The sequence below is a fragment of the Cynocephalus volans genome, chromosome 1 (assembly GCF_027409185.1).
Source record: "Cynocephalus volans isolate mCynVol1 chromosome 1, mCynVol1.pri, whole genome shotgun sequence".
Taxonomy (NCBI): domain Eukaryota; kingdom Metazoa; phylum Chordata; class Mammalia; order Dermoptera; family Cynocephalidae; genus Cynocephalus; species Cynocephalus volans.
In genome coordinates this window covers 228794126-228820168 of record NC_084460.1, presented here as the reverse complement: position 1 = coordinate 228820168, position 26043 = coordinate 228794126, and the positions used below count along the sequence as shown (strand labels likewise).

The window sequence follows — 26043 nt, the reverse complement described above, 5'->3', positions numbered from 1 at the left end:
ACACCCTGTGGTACGTGATCCACCAGCCCAGCAGAGTACAAGCTGACCAGAAAGGTGGATCCCCGGAGAAGCCCAAGACCCGGGGCAACCACACACACAAGACACTAGAGGCCAACTGAGCAGTCACGGCGGGAGCCATACCAAATTGGCAACCACAGCAACATCCTAGTTAGTCATTAGTCTTAAACCGGTGGACTGTGAAACCCCCTGCCACAATGAATAAACACCAAAAAAAAGACACCAGAAATACAAAAAATCAAGAAAGTACACCACCAAAAGTTAATAAATCTCATACTCTAGATCCTATAGAACAAGAAGCCCTTGAAATAACTGACAAGGAATTTCGAGTGATAATTCTAAGGAAACTGAATGAGATACAAGAAAACTCAGCTAGACATCATGATGAAATGAGGAAAAGTATACAGGATCTGAAAGAGGAAATATACAAGGAAATCAATGTCCTGAAAAAAAATGTAGCAGAACTTGCTGAACTGAAGAAGTTATTCAGCGAAATAAAAAACACAACGGAGAGTTTAACCAGCAGGCTTGTCGAAGTTGAAGAGAGAACCTCTGAACTTGAAGATGGGCTGTTTGAAATAACACAAGCAGACAAAAAGAAAGAAAAAAGAATCAAGGACATGGAAGAAAATCTGAGAGAGATATCAGACAACCTCAAGCGCTCAAATATCCGAGTCATGGGTATTCCAGAAGGGGAGGAAAATGGAGATTCCATTGAAAACATATTCAACAAAATAGTGGCAGAAAACTTCCCAGGTATAGGAAAAATCACAGATCTTCAGGTCCAGGAAGCTCAACGATCTCCAAACGTATTCAACCCAAAAAGGCCTTCTCCAAGACATGTCATAGTCAAATTGGCAAAACTCAGAGACAAAGAGAGAATCTTAAAAGCTGCAAGAGAGAAGCGTCAAATCACCTATAAGGGAGCCCCAATCAGGTTAACATCAGACTTTTCATCCCAAACCCTAAAAGCTAGAAAGGAATGGGATGATATATTCAAAATACTAAAAGACAAAGATTGCCAGCCAAGAATACTCTACCCTGCAAGGCTATCCTTCCGAAATGAGGGGCAAATAGTATATTTCTCAGACAAACAAAAACTGCGGGAGTTCACTACCACAAGACCACCCTTACAAGAAATCCTCAAGGGAGTACTGGGTTTGGTTCCTGAAAAATAACTACCACTGCCATAAAAACCTAAGAAAAATCTAAACCCGCTAGTACAATAAAAATGGCATTCATGAAGAGAAAACAAGCTAACAAAAACACTATCTACAACCTAAGGAACCAACAAACAAAGAAACCAAACAGTAAATCAGAAAGCAAGGAACAAAAGACACCTAAGACAACCAAACAACCAATAAAATGCTAGGAATAAATCAACACCTTTCAATAACAACTCTTAATGTTAAAGGCTTAAATTCCCCAATTAAAAGACACAGACTGGCTGACTGGATCAAAAAGCAGGACCCAACTATATGCTGCCTACAAGAGACCCACCTCACCCATAAAGATTCACACAGACTAAGAGTGAAAGGATGGAAAAAGATTTACCATGCAAACAGAAAAGACAAACGAGCTGGAGTGGCTATTCTTATATCTGACAAAATAGACTTTAAACTAAAAACCATAAAAAGAGACAATGAGGGACACTACTTAATGATAAAAGGACTGATCCATCAAGAAGACATAACAATCATAAATATGTACGCACCCAATGTTGGAGCAGCCAGATTTATAAAACAAACTCTATTAGACCTAAAGAAGGAAATAGACACTAATACCATAATAGCAGGGGACCTGAACACTCCACTGTCAATATTAGACAGATCATCTAGGCAAAGAATCAGTAGAGAAACACAAGATCTAAACAAGACTCTAGACCAATTGGAATTGGCAGATATCTACAGAACATTCCACCCAACAACCTCAGAATATTCATTCTTCTCATCAGCACATGGATCATTCTCCAAGATAGATCACATATTAGGTCACAAATCAAGTCTCAATAAATTCAAAAATATTGGAATTATCCCATGTATCTTCTCAGACCACAATGGATTAAAACTAGAAATTAATAACAAACAAAACTCTGGAAACTATACAAACACATGGAAATTAAACAGCATTCTACTTAATGACATATGGGTCCAAGAAGAAATCAAGCAGGAAATCAAAAAGTTTATTGAAACTAATGAAAACAATGATACATCATACCAAAACCTGTGGGATACTGCAAAAGCAGTATTGAGGGGAAAATTTATTGCATTAAATGCTCACTTCAGAAGAATGGAAAGATGGCAAGTGAACAACCTAACACTTCACCTTAAAGAACTAGAAAAACAAGAACAATCCAATCCTAAAGTTAGCAGACGGAAAGAAATCATTAAGATCAGAGCAGAACTGAATGAAATTGAAAACCAAAAAACAATTCAAAAGATCAACGAATCAAAAAGTTGGTTTTTTGAAAAGATAAATAAAATTGACAAACCATTAGCATGGCTAACAAAAAAAAGAAGAGAGAAGACTCAAATAACAAAAATTAGAAATGAAAAAGGCGATATTACAACTGATTCATCTGAAATACAAGGAATCATTCGAGACTACTATAAACAACTATACGCCAACAAATTTGAAAATCTGGAGGAAATGGATAAATTTCTGGACACACACAAGCTCCCAAAACTGAACCGTGAAGACGTAGAAAATTTGAACAGACCAATAACAATAAAGGAGATTGAAGCTGTTATCAGAAGGCTCCCAACAAAGAAAAGCCCAGGACCAGATGGATTCACAGCAGAATTTTACCAAACATTCAAAGAGGAATTGACACCGATTCTTTACAAACTATTCCAAAAGATTGAAACGGACGCAAATCTCCCAAACTCATTCTATGAAGCAAACATCATCCTGATACCAAAACCAGGTAAAGATATAACCAAAAAAGAAAACTACAGGCCGATATCCTTGATGAATATAGATGCAAAAATCCTCACTAAAATACTAGCAAACAGAATACAGCAACACATACGAAAAATTATTCATCACGATCAAGTGGGATTCATCCCAGGGATGCAAGGTTGGTTCAACATACGCAAATCAATAAATGTGATACACCATATTAATAAACTCAAACACAAGGACCATATGATCATCTCTATAGATGCTGAAAAAGCATTTGATAAAGTTCAGCACTCATTCATGACAAAGACCCTCTATAAGTTAGGTATAGAGGGAAAGTATCTCAACATAATTAAAGCCATATATGCCAAACCCACTGCCAATATCATCCTGAATGGGGAAAAGCTGAAAGCTTTTCCTTTAAGAACAGGCACTAGACAAGGATGCCCACTCTCACCACTCCTATTCAACATAGTGTTGGAAGTACTAGCCAGAGCAATCAGAGAAGAGAAGGAAATAAAGGGCATCCAGATTGGAAAAGATGAAGTCAAACTGTCCCTGTTTGCAGATGACATGATCCTATATATCGAACAGCCTAAAACCTCTACAAAAAAACTGTTGGAATTGATAAATGATTTCAGCACAGTAGCAGGATACAAAATCAACACACAAAAATCAGTAGCATTTCTTTTCTCCAATAGTGAACATGCAGAAGGAGAAATCAAGAAAGCCTGCCCATTTACAATAGCCACCAAAAAAATAAAATACTTAGGAATTGAGTTAACCAAGGAGGTGAAAAATCTCTATAATGAGAACTACAAACCACTGCTGAGAGAAATTAGAGAGGATACAAGAAGATGGAAAGATATTCCATGCTCTTGGATTGGAAGAATCAACATAGTGAAAATGTCCATACTACCCAAAGTGATATACAAATTCAATGCAATCCCCATCAAAATTCCAAAGACATTTTTCTCAGAAATGGAAAAAACTATTCAGACATTTATATGGAACAATAAAAGACCACGAATAGCCAAAGCAATGCTCAGCAAAAAAAATAAAGCTGGAGGCATAACACTACCTGACTTTAAGCTATACTACAAAGCTATAATAACCAAAACAGTATGGTACTGGCATAAAAACAGACACACTGACCAATGGAATAGAATAGAGAATCCAGAAATCAACCCTCACACTTACTGCCATCTGATCTTTGACAAAGGCACCAAGCCTATTCACTGGGGAAGGGACTGCCTCTTCAGCAAGTGGTGCTGGGATAACTGGATATCCATATGCAGGAGAATGAAACTAGATCCATACCTCTCACCGTATACTAAAATCAACTCAAAATGGATTAAGGATTTAAATATACACCCTGAGACAATAAAACTTCTTAAAGAAAACATAGGGGAAACACTTCAGGAAATAGGACTGGGCACAGACTTCATGAATACGACCCCAAAAGCACGGGCAACCAAAGGAAAAATAAACAAATGGGATTATATCAAACTAAAAAGCTTCTGCACAGCAAAAGAAACAATTAAAAGAGTTAAAAGACAACCAACAGAGTGGGAGAAAATATTTGCAAAATATACATCTGACAAAGGATTAATATCCAGAATATATAAGGAACTCAAACAACTTTACAAGAAGAAAACTAGCAACCCAATTAAAAAATGGGCAAAAGAGCTAAGTAGGCATTTCTCTAAGGAAGATATCCAAATGGCCAACAGACATATGAAAAAATGCTCAACATCACTCAGCATCCGGGAAATGCAAATCAAAACCACATTGAGATACCATCTAACCCCAGTTAGGATGGCTAAAATCCAAAAGACTATGAACGATAAATGCTGGCGAGGCTGCGGAGAAAAAGGAACTCTCATACATTGTTGGTGGGACTGCAAAATGGTGCAGCCTCTATGGAAAATGGTATGGAGGTTCCTTAAACAATTGCAAATAGATCTACCATACGACCCAGCCATCCCACTGTTGGGAATATACCCAGAGGAATGGAAATCATCAAGTCGAAGGTATACCTGTTCCCCAATGCTCATCGCAGCACTCTTTACAATAACCAAGAGTTGGAACCAGCCCAAATGCCCATCATCAGATGAGTGGATACGGAAAATGTGGTACATCTACACAATGGAATACTACTCAGCTATAAAAACGAATGAAATACTGCCATTTGCAACAACATGGATGGACCTCGAGAGAATTATATTAAGTGAAACAAGTCAGGCACAGAAAGAGAAATACCACATGTTCTCACTTATTGGTGGGAGCTAAAAATTAATATATAAATTCACACACACACATACACACATACACACACAAACCGGGGGGGGGGGAAGAAGATATAACAACCACAATTATTTGAAGTTGATACAACAAGCAAACAGAAAGGACATTGTTGGGGGGGAGGGGGGAGGGAGAAGGGAGGGAGGTTTTGGTGATGGGGAGCATTAATCAGCTACAATGTATATCGACAAAAAAAAAAAAAAAGAATGACCAGTGCACTCACTGGCTGAGTGCCGGTCACGAAAAAACGACAAACAAAATAAAAAAAAAAAAAAGTAAGTTCAGTACAGACATCTATCTAGTCTAACACAAAAACAAGAAATACATAAGTTTAGTACAGAGTGCAGACTGGCTCCAGAGAGTGAGCAGCCACCTGCTGAAGGTAAGTTCCATACAAAGTAAAATCTGATCTCTTAACCAGTACACTGTGAGCATAATATGCATAGATCCTGGAGCATACCATGCACTCTGTAAATGGCAGCTATTGAGAAGAAACAAGGAAAATGTCGTAAGGCTTTTCTCTCTATCTAGCAAGAAATCAAGTCAATACTCATTCTTTATTTGCCCTACAATATTTTTTATTTCTTTTAAGTAATAGCAATTAATAATTAAAACTACCTTTGGTGAGTATTCACTATGTGTCAGTCACTGTTCTAAGCACTTGTCATGTATTACCTCATTTACCCTCCACAGCAAGCCAATGAGATAGGCACCATTGTTATCATTCCAGTTTTGCAGGTGAGGGCACTAAGGCACAAGGAAGTTAAACAATTTGCCCAAGTCACACAACTAGTGAGTGACAAAGCCAGTATCTGAAATTGGCAGTCTGGCCCCACAACCCTCTCTGCCTGCCACCCCTTGTCCACCTGTGATTATGGAGCTGAGGCCTGTGAGATTCCACCACCAGCACCAAACTTTCCCCTGACAATATCTTTAACTCCCTTGTATACACCATCATGATGGGGTAACACCAGTCTGGATGAAGCCCCACTGCCTGCCTTCTCCCTGCCTATGCTTGCGCTGCCGAACATTGTTAGGAAAATACATGAGCCACTATAAATTCATTGGTCCCGAACCACATTTTAGCCCCTGGTGATTCCCAAATTTCCAGCTACGTTTCCCCAGCAGCTCTCTCCACTGTTCATATTGGAGCCAGCCTGACCCACTCTCCTCAACTCCAGCTCTCCCCTTCTTCTCAGCAGATGAACTCCCTCGCTACTTCACAGAGAAAGTGGAAGCAAGCAGGTGAGAAGATTCACTTCCTAAAGTGAATCCTTTTACTTTTTGTTCTGGAAACTTCTGTCTTCTCAAGAATCTTACCCTATGAATTTTCTGAGAGTATCTCTGACTTCTTCCTCCCTTCTAAATCCTTCCCGTCAGCATTCAGACATGCTTAGGTCTCTCATCTAAAAACAATGTAATAATGACAATGATAACATCATCATGTGCTCCCAACCCGCTTTTAACTTTGACTTTGATGCCCATTACAGTATGCAAGTGCCTCCTGGACCTTCTCCCTCATCGCCAACCATATACCCACATCCTATGCAGCCATTGCTCCTTCTCCCTACAACTACAAACGGCTTGAAAGGGTGGCCTACCCTTGTTGTCCCTGCTCCTAGTCATCCTCAAACCACCACTGTGTCTTCTGCCCCCAACCATTAACAACACTCTCCCCAAAATTGTAACTTACCTGATTGTCCCACAATCCAATGCATATTTCTGTCCTTAAATTCTTTGACCTCTCTATGGAGCTGTTGATTGTTCTCTCCTTGAAATACTCTTCCCCCAGCTTCCAGAACACCACACTCTCTTCCCGTACTCTCCTACCTCTCCAGCTCTGTCTCAGTCTTCTTCTGTAGCTGCCCCTTACATGTTGTTGATCCCTATGATTCTTTCCAGGCCTCTCCTTTTCTTTCTCAACCTATGCTCGCCAGGCAATTGCATATACTCCCATGGCTTTAATTATCAACCACAGATAACTCCCAGATCTATGCTCCCAGCCTGTTTCTGACTTTGATACCACGTATGCAACTGCCCCTTGGACATCTCCACCTGGATGTCCTGTAAGCCTCTCAACATACCCCAATCTGAAATCTTCTTCCTCCTCATACCTGTTCCCAGTGAATGGAGCCACTTGGTTGGCCTTGGAATGGAACATCGTTATTTTTTTTTTCTTTTCTTTTTTAAAATATCAATTGACACACTGTAATTATACATATGGGGTACAATCTGACGTTTTGATTTGATACATATTTATGTTGTATAATAATCAGGATAGGGTAGTTCATGTGGTAATCACCTCATTAATTTATCATTTCTTTGTGGCAAAAACATTCAAAAGCCTCTCCTCTAGCTTCTATGCAATGTACAAAACCCAGCTGCCAACCACAGTCACCCCACTGTGCAACAGAACATCAGAATTTATTCCTCCTATCTAATGGAATTTTGTACCTGTTGGCCAACTTCCTGTTTTCACTTCACACTCCCCCACTTCCCCCGTCTCTGGGAACCACTGTTCTACTCTCTACCTCTATAATACCAACCCTTTATTTTTTTTTAGGTTCCACAAATGAGTGACATCATATGATATTTGTCTTTCTGTGCATGGATTACTTAACATAATGTCCTCCAAATGGGACATCATTCTTGACAAGTCCCTCTTTTTCTCCCCAACATACCCAAACACTAAGTCTTGATGATTCTTCCTCTTAAATATCTCAAAATATTTGTTTACTTCTCTCCACTTTTTAGAACAAACAGCAGCCAGCCATCTCTTTATCCAGACTTCTGCAGCAGTCTCCTAATCCTCGTGAATTGCTCATCTCTGACCCATAGTACACCAGGAATGTTAAAATGAACCTAGTTAAAATGAAACCCTTAATGTCTTCCTGTTGGTTTAGCATAAAGTTCTTAACATGGTTTTAGACTTAGCACCGGCTTTCTCATTTAGCCTCACTGCTCCCAGAATCTCGCAACACAATACTCAGTCTCTCTGCTACAAGAGTTCCTCAAGCACTTTATATGCACTCTCACATCTATTCCCTCTGTCTGGACCATTCATTTATTTCCTCTTAACTCAGTCTTTCTCCCTAGTAGCCCCTCATTCCCATTCCCAGACAACCACAAATCTGCTTTCTGTCACCACACATTAGTTTACATTTTCTAGAATTATATAAATGGAATCATAAAGTATGCACTCTTTTATGGTGAGTGCATTCAGCATAATTCACTCAACATAATTATTTTGAATTACAGTCATGTTGTTGCATACACTGATAGTTCATCACTTTTTATTGCTGAGTAGTATTCTATTGCATGGGTATACCACTGTCTATCTATTCACCTCTTCGTGGGCATTTAGGTTGTTTCCAGTTTGGGGCTATACAAATAAAGCTGCTGTGAAAATTCATGTACAAATCTTGTATGGATGTATGCTTTCATTTTTCTTGGGTAAATACCTAGAACTAGAGTGGCTAGACCACACAGTAGTTATACTGGGTTGAATAGTGTTCCCCCAGTATTCACGTCGGCTAGAACCTCAGAACGTGACCGTTTGGAAATAGAGTCTTCGAAGATGTCATTAGTTAAAATGGGGGTCATATGGTATTAGGGTGGGTCCTAAATCCAATGACTGATGTCTTTATAAGAAATCCAAGCGAAGACACAGACACAGGGAAAAAGGCCATGTGACAATAGAGGCAGAGATTGCGTGTGCATAGTAAGAGCACCCAAAGTCTACTCTTAGCAAACTTTCAGTATACAGTAGAATATCATTAACTATAGTCCTCATGCTGTACGTTAGATCTTTAGACTTGTTCATCCACCAAACTTACAACCCTTTGACCTACTTCTTTCTATTCCTTCCCCTTCCCGGCCTCTGGTAACCACCATTCTATACTGTTTCAATTTATTCCGTACAGTATTTTTCTTTCTGTATCTGGTTTATTTCACTTGGTATAATGCCCTCCCGTTTCATCCATGTTGCCACAAAAGGCAGAATCTCCTTTTTAGGGTTGAATGATATTCCATGTATATATATCACAATTTCTTTATCCATTTATCTATCAATGGACACTTAGGCTATTTCCGTATCTAGGTTATTATGGATAAGGCTGCAATGAACATGGGAGTGCAGATGTCTCTATGAGGTGCAGATTTCATTTCCTTTGGGTATATACTCAGAAGTGGGATTACTGAGTCATATAGTAGTTTTATTTTTAATTTTTTGAGGATTCTCACTAATGTTTTGCATAATGGCTGTACCAATTTACATTCCCACCAACAATGTACAAGAGTTCCCTTTTCACATTCTTGCCAACACTTATCTCTTGTCTTTTTATAATAATAATCCTAACAGGTGTGAGGTGATATCTCATTGTGGTTTGATTTGTATTTCCCTAATGATTAATAATGGCCAACAGGTATATGAAAAAGTAGTTGTATGTTTTTTAGCATTTTAAGAAACTGCCAAACTGTTTTCCAAAGTGGTTGCACCATTTTGCACTCCTATCAGCAGTGTGTTCATTTCTCCACATCCTTGTCAGCACTTAGTATGATCAGCCATTTTAATTTTAGCCATTCAAATAGGTGTAAAGTAGTATTTTGTTGTAGTTTAAATTTGCATTTCCTTGATGACTAATGATCTTGAAAATCACTTCATGTGTTTGCCATCTGCATGACTTCGTAAAGTGTCCATTGAAATCTTTTGCCCATTTGTTATTTGGGTTGTTTGTTTGCTTATTATTGAACTTGAGAGTTCTTTACATATTCTAGATTTTTATCAAATACATGATTTTCAAATATTTTGTCCCAGTTGATGGCTTTTCTTTTCATTCTCTTAATTTTGTCTTTGAAGTCAGGTAAGTATTTGAGGTGCCAATTTGGATGCCACTTTTTCTTGGAAGCCTTTTCTGATTCTCAAGCCCTGTAGAGCTTCAAATATATTCCCATACCATGGCATGTATCGTACTCCATTATAATTGTCTGGTTAACTGTTTGTTTCTCCTCCTAAACTCTAACCTCTGTGATCATGGCAAGGACTCATTCTGCCCTTTTCTTTGTAGTTCTCTCTGCACCAGGACAAAGATCGACAGAAGGTACTTGTCTACTCCTTGTTTGCCTCTCCAGACTCTACTTCATGCTCTAGAAAGCTGACTTCTGTGGACTTTCTTGCCCACTGAACTCCAGCTGGGTTTGGCCAATGGGAAGAGATCAGAGGGCAAGAGAAGACAGAGTATTTATTCTCTTAGCTTCCTCCCTGCCAGACTTCAGTTGGCAGCAGTTGCTCTTCCCCTGTCCTAGCAGATGTCCCTGTCCCGAAGACACCACTCATTAGGCTCCTGTAACCACTCCCTGCCCTTCTTTCTTTAGGCCTACAAATAGTAATGACATCTCCCAGCTCTTGCCAGAAACTAGGCACTTCACCATCCTGTTTTGGTTCCCCTGGCTCTGTCCATACCTTTGTAATAGTTCCTTAGTTAACCTTCAGTATGAACCGGGATCTCACCCTTTCTTGGTGAGACTTTTTTTTTTTTTGGCACTGCTTCTTCTAACATTTTTTTTTAATTTGACATAATTGATTGTACATATCTGTGGGGTACAGAGTTGAATATCATTACCTGTGTGCAATATGTGATGCTCAAATCAGGATAATTAATATATTCAACATTATACAATGTAATCGTTTTCCATGGCCCTTTACCAATTCCTTCTTTACCTGACTCCCCTCCCCTCTTGCTGAGACCTTGATTCATATAGCGCTCAAAAAAATTTATTCATTTTGACCCTAATCACTACCCATACATTGAGTTTTAAATCCCTACATTTTCTTCATGGTTTTCATTCAATACAATTCAGGTTTCTAATATTTTTCTCGAGTTTCAAATGACTCCAAACACTGTACTCCTTTCATTTTCTTTCCTTCCTTCATCCCTTCACTCATTCATCAGAGACTCTTTGAGAGCTATGTGCCAGGAAGTGTGCTGCCCTGGAAATTCAAAGAGAAGTGAAATATAGTCAGTTTTTCTGGGAACTCATATTCAGGCATGATAAGCAGAGCAATGGGAAGACATATAAAGGCCCACAGGTGCAGAGCCCTACCTACCTGCTCCTGACTGGAGCCAGGAGACACGATTCCCAGGAGCACAGCACTCTGCAGTCCTGCTTCTGAGCTCCCTGCTGCTCTCACTCTTTGCTGCCCCACTCCCTCTGCACACACTCCCAGCTCCCAGAAGTGAACATTTACAATACGCCAGACTCTGTGCTAAGCACTTTGCATATGTTATCTCATTTAGTACAACACAATGAAGCAAATGTTATCAGCTCCATTTTGCATAGAAGGAAACTGAGGCTAAGGGAGACAAAGTAACATGCTAGTAAGTGGCAGAGCTGCCTCTTTTAACCATGACACTACACTGTCTCATAAACCTGACAAGCAAGACCTGGATACGGATAATGATCATTTCCTCAAAAGCTAAAAAGCTCTTTACCACAGATTTCCACCTCAAAGCTGCAATGCCTCAGGAAGAGATGAAAAATAGTAGTTCTTTCTGAGTCTTCTAATGGTCGAATAGGAAATGTGGTGTCGGGAGGTCAGGAAGCTGTTGTCACCTCTTTTCGTTACACTAATTGCTCTGAAGGTGAAATGTGGCTTGTTTCCCCTCTCCTTCTCCTACTCATTGTCATAGCTCTGCTACTTCAGAATATTATCTGCTACGGGTCAAGGAAGGATTCTTTTTCTTCATTATATAGAGGATGGAACTGAAGCCCACGGCAGGTGAATGGCTGGCCCAGGTCTCACAGCCAGTGAGAGGTGGTGTAGCCCATTGTCCCAGTAACTGGCTTCATTTGCCAGGGCGCCTCGTGGCTGCCCTTTCTTCCAGCCAGGCATGCCTCTTCACTTTCTCCCATACGAACATTCCTCACTCTAGCCTTTGCATTTTTTTTCACAATTTCTTCCCATTCTAGAACAGCCTCTTCCTTCCAATACCACCACCCTACCTAACACATTAAGCCTTCTATGACCACTCCAGCCCCTCCCGGTCTCTCTCCCCTTTACTCTTACTGCCCTGTTCCTCACCAGAGATTAATATCAGTGTCACACCTGATTACCTAATTATGTCACTTGGGTTGTGCCTGCCTGCTGCAGTTGATGCCATCCCACTCAGGCAGGGCCAAATCTTCTACTTTGGGGATATTCCCCATATAAATGTTGTTCTGAAGCCATAGGAGAGATAGATACATAGTCTGTGATCAAAGTCTGTATAGTCTGGGATGCTGAAAGCATCCATTTTCTGCACATTTTTAGGCAGGGATGCTGATTTCTACATATAGTAATATGCTATAGACTCACTACACACATTGGAACCTCTCACATTCTCTCAGCCCACCTCTTAATCCAGCCACCTCTGCAGCAGGATTCCCACAGCTGTCCCCCCACCCCCACCCCTCCACTCCTTCGGGGGGGGTGGGGGGGGAGTGAGAGCAACCAGACAGTGCCTCACCTTTTGCCATGCCATGCACACCGGTTGCTTCCAGCTCCAGGGCTTCTCAGATGTAGTCATGGGCCCATGCCTGAGGCTCACCACTTCCACAGAAGTGTGCAGAGGAGTTAATAACCCTAGGATCTCCTTAACCAACAGGGATCATGAGTCTAGGGATAAATGCTTTCCCCTTTATCCTTGGACAGACAGTTCTGAGGCCCTCTATTGTTCCTGCAGGACTGAGCACCTTTTGCTATAGCAGTGGCCAAGGCAATCACCTGCTTCTTCCCTGGCTCATTCTGACCTTCAGTGCGGCTCCCTGCAGGTCATTCCTCCCAGGCTCTGCTTTCTGGAGAATCAGGCTAAAATAGTGCTACTTGAAAATGTTTGTTTGGTATTGTCAAATAAGTAGCTGAGAAAGACAAGGTCCTCCACGATTCCACCACCTTTCTTTAAATAAGTCCCCTTTTTGCTTTCTTTTCTCCTCTTGTGTTTTAATGACTGATGTCAAGGTCCTATTTAGGAAAGGTCTTATGCAATATTGGCCTATTCTCATGATTATTAAATGCTTCCAGTGTTCTGCTGGTTATCTGAAGGAGAGCAGTTAGAAGGACTACATTCTAGTCGGGGTTTTCTTCCTTACCAGGTTAAGGAGTAACTTTGGCTGAATTAAGGAGTAACCTGAAGCAAATCATTTGACCTTTCTGGGTGGGGTTTCTCAGCTGTAAGGTGGGATAACAGGGGCCGGGCTATTTCGCTGGATACGGAGAATCAAAGGAAGTGGAAGCAGGAGGTTATTTTAAAACGGAACGGAACTACCAACAGCAGAACTTGACGATTACTCTGCAGCGAGGGGGGCGGGGACCAGGGCGCAGCTCCCCAGGCGCCTCCGGTGCTCCACAGCTGTGCTGCTCTCTCGAGGCGCTCGGGTTCACGCAGCAGCTAGGGTTACTCTAAGCCGCCTGCTGCCAAACCCGCAGTGTTTACCAGAATCCGCAGTGCAAACCCGGTTGTCAAACTCCCTGTCCCGGAGATTCTCCACTCGCTCACCCCAAGTCCTCTTTGGCCTCCTGCAGAAAGGAGGGAGCGGGGCTGGAGGAGGGAGGGGCAAGGAGCGTGCACCGAGCAGCCCCCCCCCCTGCTCTCTCCCTACCCCAAGGGCAGGAGTTTCTGGGATGGGCACAGGGTCCACTTTCTCTTCCTCCTCCTTTGCCCAGCTGGGGTGGGTCGGGCAAGAAAACCTTGGCAACTTTCCCGTCTCCCTGCGCCGAGCCCCGAGTGTCCACACGCGATGGCGACAAGCGAGTCGGCGTGCGTCTCCGGGGCGCAGGAGCGGCGAGGCGCCCGGAAGGGTGGAGCGCGGAGACGGCTGCGGTCCCGCCTCCCGCGCCGCAGGGCCGGTGCTCGGGGCGCGGCTCTGGCCCGCGCGGACGCGACGAGAGGCGCCCGGGGTCCCAATGGTTAGCGATGCTGATGCTGCTGCTGCTGCTGCTGCTGCTGCTGCTGGGGGTGGCGCGGGACGGCGCCGAGGGCGCGGCGGCGGCGCTCACCCCCGAGAGGGTTCTCGAGCGGCAGGGTGAGTGTCCCCAGGGCCGGAGAACCAGCTGGCACGTCGGGGGCGGAGGGTGGCCGAGAAAGAGGAGGAAGGAGCGAGGCTGGGGGTGGCCGAGGGCGACCAGGTTTGCATGGTGGCCGCGTGTCTGCAGTCCCGAGAAAGCCCTGCGGATGGGGCAGCCCTGTACCCCACTGTCCGGGTCCTGCACCGCCCTCCCGAGGCCCCGGCTTCTGCGTGGGGGGCGCAGCGGGCGCAGGGCCCGGACTCCCAGGCAACTTAACTTCGCTGTGGCCAGGTCGCGGGCACCCGGAACAAGCCGGAGACAGGAGGGTGGAAGTTCCCAAAAGGAAACTTTCCAAGAGTTGTTTATTTTGGAGGATCACCGCTCGGACAAACAATGCAAAAAGCATGTCGTCCACTATCCAAAGCAAGCACGCGGGGTATGAGTCGCCACCTGCGGAGTGGCCCAGGCCTCCTACTCTGCCCTTTCAGGAAAGGAAACTTGAACTTCTTTATAAACGCCTCTCAGACGAGGTGGGGGCGAGGAGGCCTCGATGAGCTGTGTGAGTTGGAACAAGTTACACTCTTCCGCTCCTCAGGTTCTCTCAGCAGAAAATCGGGGTGTGCAATACACATGGCACCAGTGAGGATTAAGTTACCCCCTGAAACACGTAAGTGCATACACGGATCAATTCAGCAAACATTTGTTGAGCACTTACTAAACCTAAGACTCATAAACGGACGTGTAAAGAGACAGAAGGAAAGGTTTCTGTCCTGCAGAGGCCCACACTCAAGAATAGGTCACCTCTGAGGCAGAGAAGCCAGAGGCCAGAAGCAGAAGCCTACGTATGTAGGTTGGAGGGAAGTAGGGGAAAGTAAAATAAACATGGAGGAGCCTCCAGGCAGCTTCCATCCTCTCTGCTTTTGGGGATAAGTTTGGAGAAAAGGGGTGAAATAAGGTGTGATCAGTATCTGGGTTTATTTTACCTTCTCAACATGTTATGTATACATTTTTGAGGTAGTTTTTTCAGGAGTGTGTTCCCTGGCTCCCTGGAGGCTTTATCAGGGACAGGTGGAACACCACCACCATTCTTATTCTAAAGCAGCCAAAGGTTAGAGATGCTTTCACTTTCTTGGTCAGTTCTGTAAAAACTGTTCCTATGGATGCACATCTGACCCCAGGATGTGGTCCATTCTCAGTATGGGTTTACCGTACAGTGGTTATTCCTTTACCTTTTAAAATGTGGGTTTTGCCTGAGCACTAGGTGGTAGAACAGGGCAGCACTCTGCAGGACAGAAGCTGGAACTGGGCCACACAGAGTATCTGCTGGTGATCCTCTGAGCCAGGGTTAGCAATGTCAGGCTAATCCCTTCTATATGCAGCAGACCCAAATCCCGGCCTGAGACAGTATTTCCTAATCAGTGCCTTCTAAGTAGTCAAGGACACTCTGAAATTAGAACCATCTGCTACCTCCTGTACCCTCCAGGTGCAGTTTGCAAATCTGAAGGGTTTGACATAGAAGGGGCTGGCATAGAGATTCCTCAGATATGAAACTACTGCTACTGATGTTCTAAAGCACACAGAGATTGTATACTGATCCTCACATAGGTTCCCCTCCCTGACTCCAGTCATTCCCATCAATGGAATTTCAAGTGTAACCTAAACAGGTTTGAAAGCAAGCTTCTGTTGACTGTACAAAGATGGAAAAACAAAATCTTAGTATTGGAAAAGACCTGAGACATTGTCTGCTTCACCCATCCATTCTTCAGATGTGGAAGCTGAGGTACAGCCACCATGTAATTAGACATGTTTTGGGGTGCCTCAGTTTACTGCTGTGTTCACTGTACCACACTGACTCACCTTTAGCTGTGATTGACATCCACAGAGCAACTGGGAGAAAAATACACTATTTTAGTTTCATATCCACTAATAATGGAGATGTAATAATGCATAGCAGATATATATAGTATTTTTCATCTGAATTGTTTGATATGTATTATCGATTGATCTGATATGGATTATAAGCTTACCAGTCTTGAGAGGCAGATGATAGACTATCTTGTGCTGACTTTTAATCATTTATCAATAATGTTGTATTCAAAAATCAGTAGATGCAGTGTCATATAATAGTTAAGTTCATGGGCTGCAGAGCCAGACTGAGTTCAAATCCTGACTATTACATTTACCAGCTCTGTGACCTTGGGCAAGTTACTTAACCTCTCTGTGCCTCAGTTTCCTCATCTGTAAAAATAGAGCTAATAATAGTACTTCCCCAAGTGTTGTCCTTTGTTTCACTATCCCCATGGCACCTTCTTCCTCTGGCCAGTCGGACCATTCTGACAGCTAGGCAGGCTTGTACCAATTATTTACTGCCCTGCCACAGGGCAGGACTGTGTTTGCAGGACTGGAACCTGTCTCCTACCTCTAGTTGGCTCTACCAGAGGGCGTCATTGTGGTGGCTCTCCTGAGCCCTACTTCTAGCATGTGCTAAGACTTGATAACTTCACTCCCTCAAGTACTCCAGATACGGGGATGGGCAAGGGGGAGGATAAAGAAGGTGAAAGGTGGGCATAGTCATTGCTAAAGGAAATGACCCGGGGGCAAGTAAAGGAGTTTTGAAACTATGTGGAGAGCTGAAAATCATCAATGTGAGATGGCCCAACCAACCTAGTAGGGAAGTTTCCTCCTGCAGTGCTCAGCTTCCCAGAGGCAGGAGCAGAGAGAGCCTAACACTGTGTCAGTCTTTGGGGACGGTCAGGGTAGGCTCTTCTGAATGATCAGCGATCAAGGGAAGTGAAGGTGCTGATGAGCATGCGGTCAACGTGCTTGACCATGAGGTCCTATCTAGAGAGAAGAAAGTGAAATGGGGTAGGAGGTGTCTCTTAACATCCTCTGCCAATAGGAAGAGGGGTGAGGGCCTGAAGACCTCAGCTGTTCATTGACTATCTGTCAAGAACAAGTGCTTTTCCTCCTTGTCTTGGTTTGGAATCATTCAAAAGCAATCCCTGAGACGTGTTTATTGGGGTGCAAGTATTTTATTTGGAAGGTGATTTTGGAAAGCATGGTAAGGGAGTGAGGAAATGAGGCAGGGAAGGGAAAAATACCACCATGGGCAACCGGGGCTCCATTTCGCAAAGGACCCTCTGAGGGACTGTGTAGAACTCTGCAGATCCTCTTAGGGGTCCCACCTCTCATTGATTGAGGGTCACTCCTGGGGCATTAATCCCCCTGTGCTTCTGACCTGCCTGAAACAAGCTCAGGCAGAGAGGCACAGAAAGTTGGTCAGAGCATGTGGGCACTGTCTGTGGGTGAATGAGTTCCAGGTTAGGGGTTGTGGGTAGGAAACCAACAGAATCTGCTACTCGCCCCCAGACTGGGGAGATAAAAACATGAGTAGGATATGACACTGTCCCCATGAAGCTGAGAGTCCAGAGACAGATACAGAAACACAAACAATTACAAAACGGTGTGGTAGGTGTTATGCCAACAAGGAACAAACCAAGCATTAGAGGGGTGGAGGAGGGACTGGCCTGGGGAGCTAAGATTCACACAAGGGCATTTGTTTTTGTAAAGGTTAAGTAGGTAGTTGCCACATGGGAAAAAGGAGATAGGGCATTCACGGGAAAGCGTATTTTATGTGCAAAGGCACAGAATCATGTGTGAGTCAACAGTAAGAGTTCAGTCAACTGAAATTCCCGTCTGAGCTCTTTTGGATACAAGGAAAGAGGCCCACTGAAGGTCTTCATGCAAACATTGTGCTGGTTTTAAGGATCCCATGATCTCAAGGGGACCCAAGAATAAGTTCTCCTATGCATCCAGGCCTCCTGGGAACCAGAAACTGGCCACTGAAATGAAGCAGCTACTTTCTCTGTTTCTCTCTTTCTGGGGCTGGATAATAGTCTTTGCTTGGTTCTCCTTTCTGTTGACTGGTTTCTATTGCTTCAACTTACAGGACCTTTCATGTGTAGCTCCCATTTCTTCCTGGGACGAGTCCCTTAATTTCGTAGGAGAGGAATCTGGTCATACTGTTCACAGCATGCTGGCTAGTCCCAATGCTCTGCACTTGAATCAAAGGCCGTCCTTTGGCTAATTGGCCATGGCAGGGGTATGAGGTGCACACGAGGATTCTGCCTCACAGAAGCTGTGGATGGTGTAGATACCCAGAAAGGTCACAGTCAGGGCAAGAAGCTGTGACATGTCTATATTTGGGAGCATGAAAGAGATGAGGAAGTGAAGAGTTTGGCTGGAGGCACTCTGCTTCTGGAAACAAAAGTCTGTTTGAGTGAATTGGATACTGCTGAGAAAGGTCTCATGGGTTTGGACAAAGAGAAACTAGATCACACTTTTAAGTTTAGGAATGTCATGGTCAGTTTGGGACTTGAAGATCATTCTGGAGGGCAGCAAAGAGATCATCTGGAAGATTAAAGCTGTTCTAAGTTGGTTTCAATAAGAATATTGGGAGCAAAAACTTTTGATTCAAGATATAGGGTTAAAAAAGAAGAAAATTTGTGAAAACAGATGGGGAAAGTTGCAGAATAGGAGGGACAGTGGTTATACAACAGAAATTCCAAGTTTGGAAGATGGATCTATTCTCAGTAGTCACCAGATCCAAGATGTGGTTGTAGGAGTGGTCACTGAAGTGGAGAACGGGCAAAAGAAGGTCCTCACAGTAGAGGAGGTCGTGGAACCAAATGCACAGAGAGCAGTGTGAGAGCTGGAGTCAAGAGTTGAGGACTGTTTTGTTGGTGTGGCACAATAAGAAATACATTTTATATCACAACCCACAATACATATGCCCACATATATATAACTGGAACAAGTTTCATTAAAAGGATGTCCTTACCTAATGTGACATGCAGCTACTTTTCTACTCTATTTCATTCTATTTTGTTTTGTTATGCTGGTATAGGAGCCAAGGGAAAATGTCCTCTTCACCCCTGAAGATTCATTAATAAAAATCCCTGATAAATTTAGATCAATATGAAGAAAAGGCATAACAAATATTATTATTTAATGTGCTGGGAAGGTGCAAAGCATGGGGGAATCACAAGAGTATAATGTCCCAATTTTATTATTGGAGTACAGAGCCTATATACCCATCTCCATAAGGAAAGAGGAGATGGGGGTGTAGAAGTAAATGATTCTTAGGGGGACTCAGCGGGCGTGGAGAAGACACAATGGCCTGAGACAAAGTCTCTTTGGCCCACAGAGCAGACAATGACTGGTAAATGATTCTCTTCGAAATACTGAATGGGACTGAAATATAAGACAATGATCTGTGACAAAAGTCTGTCCAGGTGTGTTGACAGACTCCAGTCTTCCTTCCTGTGATATAAGTTAATGAAAACTCACTATATTAGTTGGGGTTCTCCAGAGGGATGGAATCAATAGGAAATGTTATAAATACATGAGAGGGGATTTATTAGGGAATTAGCTCACGCGATTGTGAAGAGAAGTCCCACGATAGGCCATCTGCAAACTGAATGCCAGTAGCGTGACTCAGTCCAAGTCCAAAGGTCTCAAAACCAGGGAAGCAGATGGTGTTCTTGGTGTAAGTCCTGGAACTCAAAAGAGAAGAGTCTCAAGCTCTGATGTCCATGGACAGGAAATAAGAGTGTATCCCAGCTCCCGCAGATAGAGATTTGCCTTTTTCCTCCTTTTTTTTCTCTCTCTGGACCCGCAGTGGATTGGATGATTCCTGCCCACATTGACAGTGGGTCTTTCCCACCCAGTCCACTCAGGCTCTCACACTAATCTCTGCTGGAAACACCCTCATGGACACACCTAAAGAGATAGCTCTACCAGGTTTCTGGGCATTCCTTAATCTAATCAGGTTGACACCTAGAATTAACCTCCGCACTCAGGGAAAGGACCAGAGGAAATTGTCTTCTTTAGTGGGTCTGGACTTTAGGCAGATACGGGAACACTTTCATCCTGTGCTTTAGAGAGTGACAGAGAACCAAGGGACAGGAGTGGGGGGCAGGACAGAGAGACCCTGAGGCTGCTTCCTTATTCCAACATGTCAAAGAACTGTGTTTTGGGATGACAGCTTTTTGCACCCCAACACTGGTTATAACACACTAAATGATTCATGACCATTAATGGGCCATGACCTGCAGTGAGAAAGCACTGGACCAGAGTATAGGGTCATCTGTGTGGAAGTTAAAGGCTTTGGGATGGGGAAGACAACAGGAAGCCTGCTGCTGTCGAAGCCATAGTGAATGTGGGGAACGGTGGACCCAGTGGTGAGGAAGGGAAGGGAAGGTGTCACCTGGGGGAGGTTTCTGAAAGGGTGATGAGAGCTACCACCTGGAGGCAGCCATGGGGAGGAGCCCAGGCCCTGAGAGTTTCCCCATGACTTCCATTGCTAATACGAAGGTAAAAACACCCTTCTCTACTGCTCTTAATGTTTTCTAACATTTGGAGAGTGGTTACTGTGTGCTGTTTTACATTACATCAACACATTGAATCCGCACCACAAGGTAATATTAATACACAGATGAAGAAGGGTTAGTAACTTGTGCTTACAGGAACTTGTAGCGCAGGGATTCGAATCAGGCACTCAGCAGTAATGCAAAAGGTTCCTGGATAGCCTGTGACCCCATCCATGACAGTTCTGTATCCCACTGCATGGTGGGAACATGAGATTTGATTTTGCAGCAGGAGAAACAGCCTCTTCTCCTCTGCAGCTCCTCCCTTTCCAAGTCCCTAACCACATGTGGGAGTGAATATTTTCATAAAGCAGAAATGCGCAAAGCTACTGATTTGTTTATTGTTCTAGGTAACTCGTGAAGTCCGTAGACAGTGAGCCATCTTCCTAATCTGGAGATTTGGAATTTAAGTAAAAGCATGATCAGATAGTGGTTTAACTGCCCTTCCCGGCCATAAACCACTCCAAGCAACTGGACTCCGATTCTCCTGTCCCTGTCTGTCATCTCTCAGCATCTCTTCCACTTCATGCTTTTCTCACCCCAGCTTCTCTGACGGGCTCCTTTCCTCGCAAGCCCTTGTGAATCAGCATAGATTTCCAGTTTTCCTGGTGCTTTTTACTCCTTATCATTCAGCTTCTAACCTCTTTTCCTACTGTTGGTTGTCACCGTAACTGATAACCACACAGTGCAGCTTCCAAGCCAATGACTGGAAAGGTTGAGCCACACAGCTCAGTTGTCCTTGCCCCTCAGCTCCCCTTGACCTAACAATTTGCTTATTTGTATCAGGCTTTCTGAAGAAATGATTCTTTTGTGTTGCCTCTGCTGAACTCATCCCTCTATAGCAAGTCCTCATATCATCTATCAAAGTAATGTGTTTGAGACATTTATAGACCCTTCCCTCCATTTTCTTTCAGAAACTACTCTTAAAAGCCTTTTGGGAGATGTTCCAACGCATAGTTAGGAATATAAGTCATATTCTGAATTGATCAAAGTGAAAAGAAATATTATTGTTCATAAATGAAACAAATAAAAGAGTATGTTATAAGTAATTTAGGGAAAAGTATTTTATAAAGCCACTCAAGAAAAATGGAAGATTGTGATTAGAATTTCTATAACTTTGTTCTGTGATACAGAGTTTGTGTTAGTCCATTTCTGTTGCTTATGACAAAATACCTGAAACTGGATAATTTATAAAGAAAACAGAATTTATTGCTTACAGTTTCAGAGGCTGGGAAGTCCACAGTGCAGGGAACACATCTGGTGAGGGTCTTGGTGGTGGCAACAGTGACCCAGGGGTCTCATACGGCAGAAAATGGCAGAGCAGAGAGAGAGACTACACTCTCGTGTGCTCTCCTTTTAAAGCCCTCAGAACCACGCCCTGACCACAATTATTAATCCATTCTCTACAGCATGGTCCTCCAATCTAATAGGATTTCCCACCCTCAACAGTTACAGTGGGGATTATCCTTAGTGAAGTTGGGGGGCATCCAACCTACAGCAGAGCTACACAAAACAGACAAGAGATTTCTGCTTTCATGCATGCCCATGTGACTTTTTAGTTTATGATACTTTCCAGAATACTGCAGTTCCAAAGAAATATGCTATTAAAAGTTTTACTATTTCTGGCTTTTTGCATTCTATCCTTGAGAACTTTTCATTTCAATTATGGAAATATAAACAGAAAATTCAAAGTGATTATTTAACTATTAACATTGTCTTATTTTGCTACTCTTTGGCACCATCCATGTTCAAAGTTAAGATTTACTTTTATTCTTATTAACATTTATAAAGTGATCATTGTGACTGAATAATTCTTATCAGGAACCTAGGATACCAGTACTATTATTGTTATTTTTTACTATGGTAAAACATATAACATAAGAATTTCCATTTTAAGCATTTTTAAGCAGACGATTACATGGAATTAATTATATTCACAATGCTGTGTAACCACTACCTCTATCTATTTCCAAAACTTTTTCGTCGTCCTAAACATAAACTCTGTACTCATTAAGCAATAACTCATTATTCCTTCCCCTCCCCATTTCTGGTAACCTCTAATCTACTTCTGTCTCTGAAATTATTTTTTCTTTTTAATTAATTTTTTTCTTAACTAACCCATGATAATTGTATATATTTAAGGAGCACATATGATATTTGGGTACATTTATACTGTATGCAATGATCATATCAGGTTGTTTAGCATATCTACTATCTCAAACATTTGTCACTTCTTTGTTGGGAGCATTCAACATCCTCTCAACTAGCTATTTGAAATTATACAGTCATTTGTTGTTGACTATAGTCTCCTTATGGGTTTGTCATGTATTGACTTTACAGTATTAAGATACCTTTCTTCTATATCTAATTTTTTGAGAGTTTTTATCATGAAATGATGTTGAATTTTAAATGCTTTTTCTGCATCTATCAAGAGGACTGTATGGTTTTTTCTTCTTTCATTCTGTTGATGTGATGTGTTATGTTTATTGATTTGTGTATGTTGAACCATCTTTGCATCCCTGGGATAAATCCCACTTGTTCATGCTGTATAATCTTTTTGATGTGCTGTTGGATTCAGTTTGCCAGTATTTTATTGAGGATTTTCGCATCTATGTTCATTGGGGATATTGACCTGTAGTTTTCCTTTTTTTTTTGTTGTGTCCTTACTTAGTTTTGGTGTCAGGGTAATGTCAGTCTCATAGAATGAGTTCAGAAGAATTTCATCCACTTCAAATTTCTTTGAAGTAGTTTAAGAGGTATCGGGTATTAGTTCTTTAAATGTTTGGTAGAATTCAATGGTAAAGCCATCTGGTCCTAGACTTCTCTTTGTTGGGAGAATTTTTATTACTGATTCAATCTCATTACTTAATATTGGTCTATTTAGGTTTTCTGTTTCTTCTTGGTTCATTCTTGGTAGATCATATATGTCCAGAAATTTATCCATTTCCTCCAGGTTTTCATATTTATAGGTGAATAGTTGATCATAATACTTTCTAATGATCCTTTGTATTTGGGTAGTATCAGCTGTAATGTCTCCTTTTGCATTTCTGATTTTATTTATTTGTCTTCTCTTTTTTTCTTGGTTAGTCTGGCTAATGATTTGTTGATTTTATCTTTTCAGCAAATCAACTTTTCATTTGATTCATCTTTTTTTTTATATTTTTGGTCTCAATTTCACTTTTATCTGTTCTAGTTTTTATTATTTGTTTCTTCTACTTATTTTGAGTTTGGTTTGTTCTAGCTTTTCTAGTTCCTTGAGGTGCATTGTTAGCTTATTTATTTGAAACCTTTCTATCTTTTTGATGTAGTCATTTATTGCTATAAACTTTCCTCTTAATACTGCCTTGGCTGTATCCCATAGGTTTTGGTATGTTGTGTTTCTGTACTCATTTGTTTCTTTTCTTTCTTTTTGCTAGTATTATTATTTTTACATTCTAAGATATTGTTGGGGTGGAGGGGGAGAGAAGAAAGGGGAGGGGAATAGAGTGGGAGGATGAGAAAGGGGGGAGCATGGTCGAGGCCCGTGGCACCCCCCTCATACCTGCAGAGGAGCCCAAGGGTCTTCTGGCAGCAGCTCTGTTGTGGCTAGGCTAGGTGCAGACATCAGAGGGGTGTGGCTGTGGCCCTTGGCCCCCCGATCCCAGCTGGGAGCCCAGGGTGCTTCTGGCAGTGGCTTGGTGGTCATCACTGGGCTGGATGTGGATGTTGGAGGGGTGTGGCTGTGGCCCTTGCCCCGCCCCCCCCCAGCTCAGGAGCCTGGAACATTTCCAGCAGTGGCCTAATCATTGGGCTGGATGCAGATATCAGGGGTGTGGCTGAAACCCTTGGCCCCCCAACCCTGGCTTGGGAGCTCAGGGTGCTTCTGGTGGCAGCCTGGTGGTTGTCGCTAGGCTGGATGCAGACTTGGCAGAGCATGGCTGAGGCCTTCAGCACCCCCATCTCAGCTCAGGAGCCCTGCTTCTGGCAGGGGCTCAGTCATCACTGGGCTGGATGCCTGGCTGGACATCAGGGGGGCATGGCTAAGGCCCTTGGCCCTCTCTCCACCCTGGCTTGGGATCCCGGGGAGCTTTCAGTCCTTCTAGGTTTTATAGGTGTTCTTTGGTGGTGTTAGGCCTTTACTGGTTAATATCAATTTTTTTTCTCTGATCTGTGGGTTTTTTGTTTTTTCTTCCAGTTCTGTGTTGGATTATTAGCCACCCCCACCACTTAAACCCTGCACTGGAACTAATTTGCTGTACTTTGCTTACTTGTAAAATGGGGAACTTCTTGTGGGGACCAGCACTTGAGCCCTGCGGTTGAGCTAAATTGCTGCTTTGCTGCCGATTCTCTGGGGAAGGCTTCTTGTGCAGCTCAGGTTTCAATTGTTGACCTTGTAAGTACTTCTGGGTTTTGTGAGGTCTGTTACACCTGGGTTGTATGGAAACTCTGGTGTGGGCCTGAGTTTTTTTCAGCAAACTGCACCCCCTACAGTTCTGTATTCCTGACCAGTCTCCACTGAGTGGTCCTCTGCTGATGGGGGGCAGATCATCTGTCCTTGATGTGCCCCAGTGTTCCCACCATGGGCCCGTCTCCTCCACTGCCTGCACTCTAAACACTTCCCACAGGACGGGCTTACATTCAAGGTTATTATTGATATGTGAGGTCTTACTCCTATCATTTTGTTGGTTGTTTTCTGATTGTTTTGTGTATCTTTTGTTCCTTTTCTTTCTTATTGTTTATCCTTGTGGTTTGGTGGGGTTTTGTAGTGGTGAAGTTTGATTCCTTTTTCTTTCTAATTTGTGTATCTACTCTACCAGTAAGTTTTACATTTTCAGGTGTTTTCATGATAGTTGTTATTGTTCCTTCTCTTCCTAAGTATTTCTTGTAAGGCTCGACTGTGGTGATGAATTCCCTTAATTTCTGTTTGCCTGAGAAAGACTTTATTTCTCCTTCATTCCTGAAGGATAGTTTTGCTGGATGTAATATTCTTGGCTGGCAGGTTTTTTCTTTCAGTACTTTGAGTATATCACCCATTTCTCCCAGTCTGTAGAGTTTCTGCTAAGAAGTCTACTATTAGTTTAATGGAGATTCCCTTATAAGTGACTTTATGCTTTTCTCTTGCTGTTTTTAGAATTTTCTCTTTGTCTTTAACTTCTGACAGTTTGGCTACAATGTGTCTTGGAGAGGGCCTTTTGAGGTTGAACCTATTTGGGGATCTTTGGGCTTCCTGGATTTGGATGTTCATATCTTTTTCAAGACTAGGGAAATTTTCAGCTAATATTTCATGAAATATATTTTCAAAAACTTTTTTTTTCTTCTCCTTCTGGAATGCCCATAATTCAAATATTTGCTTAATAGAATCCCATAAAT

At 42.6% G+C, this 26043-nt stretch overlaps 1 protein-coding gene across 1 annotated transcript in view; it reads left to right on the top strand.

The window, feature by feature from the left end:
• The first annotated feature begins 14104 nt into the window (after positions 1-14104).
• PLA2R1 (phospholipase A2 receptor 1) overlaps positions 14105-26043 on the top strand; it is a 132805-nt gene continuing 120866 nt past the window's right edge. Inside the window, 1 exon segment of the mRNA XM_063106482.1 lies at positions 14105-14283. Within this exon segment, the coding sequence (XP_062962552.1) occupies positions 14175-14283 (109 nt within the window). The 5' untranslated portion in view covers positions 14105-14174.